The 3,693-nt window shown below is 31.8% G+C and overlaps 1 protein-coding gene across 2 annotated transcripts; it reads left to right on the plus strand.

The window, feature by feature from the left end:
• The first annotated feature begins 394 nt into the window (after positions 1–394).
• LOC143547085 (uncharacterized) lies at positions 395–2,698 on the plus strand. Of its 2 annotated transcripts, XM_077038598.1 has the most exons (8): positions 395–602; positions 1,409–1,450; positions 1,583–1,678; positions 1,756–1,848; positions 1,948–2,091; positions 2,156–2,263; positions 2,387–2,438; positions 2,523–2,698. In XM_077038598.1, the coding sequence occupies exons 2-8, from the start codon at positions 1,439–1,441 to the stop codon at positions 2,555–2,557; spliced, it is 540 nt and encodes a 179-aa protein (XP_076894713.1). In that variant the 5' UTR covers positions 395–602; positions 1,409–1,438; the 3' UTR covers positions 2,558–2,698. The 2 variants fall into 2 exon arrangements, with proteins under 2 accessions (XP_076894713.1, XP_076894712.1); XM_077038597.1 differs by lacking the exon at positions 395–602 and having other exon boundaries at positions 1,337–1,450.
• The last annotated feature ends 995 nt before the right edge of the window (positions 2,699–3,693 follow it).

Raw genomic sequence — 3,693 nt, forward strand, 5'->3', positions numbered from 1 at the left:
GTTATTTTTTTTTTTGAATTTCAATATGATGTTTTATGGTTTTTGATTGGATCGATTGATGTAAAACTTATCTCGAAACGGTGCTTCAATTTTTCAATTTGGGTGTTTAAACTTCCAATAAACGAAAATCAAGCTGTTTGGAGCACCGTTTCGAGATAAGTTTTACAAAAATCGACTCGTATTCTCCTTTCGATCAAAAGCCTGAAAACATCAGTTTGGAATTCGGAAAAAGCTTAATTGATTTATTTATCTATTATTTTTAACGGGGGTCAATGAAAACAAATAATGTGAAAGGTGGGACCAGTTGTAGCAATTTACCGAGGGGGATTATCATAGATCAACCTAAAAAAGACGGGATTAATAAAATCCAAATTTTCTTTTGAAATTTTTGTTGAATTTTGATTGTTTTATCTAATATATGTTTGGAGTGTTGTGTTGTTTAGCTGTGTGGTCCAGATGTTGCTGTGTTTAAAGGCTATCGGTTATCGAATGTTGCCAAGAAATACCTTGCTAAACATGGGCTCAGTAGTGCAATATATTCTGTTGGTGTTGATAACAGGCAAAGTGAATTCTTTGGTCAGCTTATTCCCTGTCCTTTTCAGGTTAGACTACTTTGCTTACTTGAATTCTTTTGATGCTTTTCATTTCTATTATTACTTGTTCATGACATACAAAACTGGGAAGACTTCGAGTCTTCGATATGGCGTTTGAGAAGATATAGAACTGTTGTTTCACCAATGCCAACTTATATATATTGTACATATATGCTTGTAGATTTTAAGTAGAGAATCATGAGAATTGCATAATAGACTTGTATGCAATGTCTGAAAAAAGTAGAATCATCTTATGCGTAACATTTAAAGCAAAAGGTACAAGTTTTTATGTGGTTCTCATGGTTTTGTACTCAAAATATACAACTGGTTTTGTAATGATCGTGCCCCTATTTACATTATATATGTTAGTGTTTTATTTATGTATATGTGTGCAATATATTTGTATGCATATGCATAACTTTGTATTCATATGTGACATGTATATACAAGTATATTAGAAATGTAGGTTTGAAAGAATTAAAAGCTTCACAACCCTTTTGCATGGTAAACTTGTGCATTTGCTTTCAGACAGATGCATATGCTGCTTAAGAACAAAAGAAAATGTATTAAGTTATGGTACTTTATCTTCCTTTTAGTAGCTTCATAATTGTAGGGACTTTTAAGATTTGCCACCATATTTAAAAGAAAGAATAAGATTGAACTGTAACAGACTTTTTGAAATGAAAGTGGCATTAAGCTCCTTTGCATGTTTCTCCTATTAATTTCTAATATTAGATGTTTAGCAATGCATCAAGAAATCCCTATAAACTCATTAGTATGTTTTCGAGTTTATAATATTTATCTTCATGTTTCAGCAACCTCTTGGTAGCAAAACTCCTGCTGAGATGAACATAAAGGTAATACTTTAAAAGAAATTGTATTGTATTACACGGTCTTTATAAAAGATGTTACATGAATTTTTTTTTCTTTTTGTGTGTTGGATGCTGATTCTGTTTTGTTATTTGTGTATAACATTTTTCTTTTTACAGAAAGATGTTGGATCAACTTCTTTGTCAGAAAATTCTCAAAGAAATATTCCTGAAACCGAAAGCTTTATTGAAGCTTTACCAGTTTCTGCTTGCTGTGTGAGTTTTTTTATATCATTAATTATAATAATCTTTTAAAATATAAAACATATGTTTTTTTTCTACTTGCTTACCAGAGCTCATGTATCATTGAGTTTGATGGTGCTTCAAAAGGTAACCCGGGACCGGCTGGTGCAGGGGTCGTGCTACGTGCAGTAGATGGAAGTCTGGTACGAGTTACTCAACTCAAATAGTAAATAAAATATACTTATTATCATTTAATAAATAATATCTTGCAGCATTAATCTTTATGATCATGAATTTTGTAGGTTTACCGTTTGCGCCAAGGTCTTGGTGTAGCAACTAATAATGTGGTTGAATATCGAGCTGTGATTTTAGGGTTACGTCATGCTCTTGATAGAGGATTTAGACATGTTCGCGTGCATGGTGACTCTAAACTTGTTTGTATGCAGGTATTTATTTTGTTTATTTGTTTTCCAATATTGATGTTTTAATGAACACAATTTTGACAATTAGGTTAATGGATTGTGGAAAACCAAAACTCAGAACATGGCTGAGTTGTGCAATGTGGCAAAGGAGCTTAAGGAGAAGTTTCAATCTTTCCAGATCTGTCATATTGAAAGGGTATGCTTTTCTACTATATATATATATATATATATTGAACTGCAGTTTTCTTTAATACAATTATGTTTCTTTAATATTTTTATTGGATTTAATTTATTTCTTTTTTATTGTAAATTATGGAAGGCATACAACTCAGAAGCTGACACTCAGGCTAACCTAGGTGTACATCTTCAGAGTAAGAAAGACATGTTTGTTTTTATGGTTTTTGTATGATTTGAAGTGTTTGTAAAATATTTTTATATGTGTGTGCACTGTGCAGATGGTGAGATTCAAGAGGAAGTTGATAGTAGATAGGAGACAGGTCAAACTTTCCCCTTGTAAAGTGGTTAGTCAACAAGCTTGAAAATACGAGTTATGCGTTTATGAATGATGAGACTAGTAGCATACATTGTACAACCTTGCTCTTTTGAGCACAAGTTTTTGTTACTAATTTGTTTTTTAAATGATTTCTAATTCAAAAACTTGAGCTCGAACCAAGTCAAACTTTAACGAGGCAAGCTCAAGTAGCTGATGATTAGCTTGATTCGCCCTCAAATCTGAAAAAGTGAAGACGCTTGTGAAAAATAAAATGAATCAAAAGTCTAATAAAATGTTTGTTTTCAAAATTCATCTTTTATTTTTTTTACATTTGTTTGTAAATATCATAATACCATATATTGTTTGTTTTATTTTTATTTTAGGTTTTTTATTGAATTTATTAAAATTCTTGTTTAGATCAATCTATCTATTTCACGTTTAGAGTAACGTCCGTCCTCATCCACCCTTCATTACCTTAGTGATACGTTTGTTTGTTTGTTGAGTTTATTAAAACTATCATGTATAAAATGTTTTTCTTTAATAATTAATATTAATAATGTATTATGTATTGTGCTGTAGTCTGTACTTACATATGGCATCATTAGTGTGTAAGCATATATTCGATTGACCTATGCAGTTACGTTTGGTGAATGAAGGGAATCAAAATCAACTTTGAATCTCAAAATCCCTTATAAAATAATAAGAAAACATTACCCCATGTTACGTTTTGAAAATGGTCGGACAATATGTCTTAAGCATCAAGATTTATGCTTAGATTTCGTTGGAGATCGACATATATTATTTTTTAATGGACCGTAACACCTTAAACAAATAAATATAATGGATCAAGTGGGTCTAAGCAATTATATCTACTTCCAAGAATATTAATTTATCTTCTTTTAAATTACTTCATTGTTTTAACTTATTTATTTTACTATCCTATTTTAATGCGTTAATTTAATTTTCAAACACTGGAGTTCATATGCTGAAGAGGTAGGTCCCAGCAGAGATGGTTAGGACCCGCAAGACTCCCTTAAAAGGAGACGTCTGCGCAGTTGAACACGCAAGACTCCTTAAACGGACGTCTGCGCAGTTGAACCCGCAGACTTCACCATAGGGACGTCTGCGCCGCG

The sequence above is a fragment of the Bidens hawaiensis genome, unplaced genomic scaffold (genome assembly GCF_021521415.1).
Source record: "Bidens hawaiensis isolate Kalapana, Puna unplaced genomic scaffold, B.hawaiensis_p1.1 tig00014615_1, whole genome shotgun sequence".
Lineage (NCBI taxonomy): Eukaryota > Viridiplantae > Streptophyta > Magnoliopsida > Asterales > Asteraceae > Bidens > Bidens hawaiensis.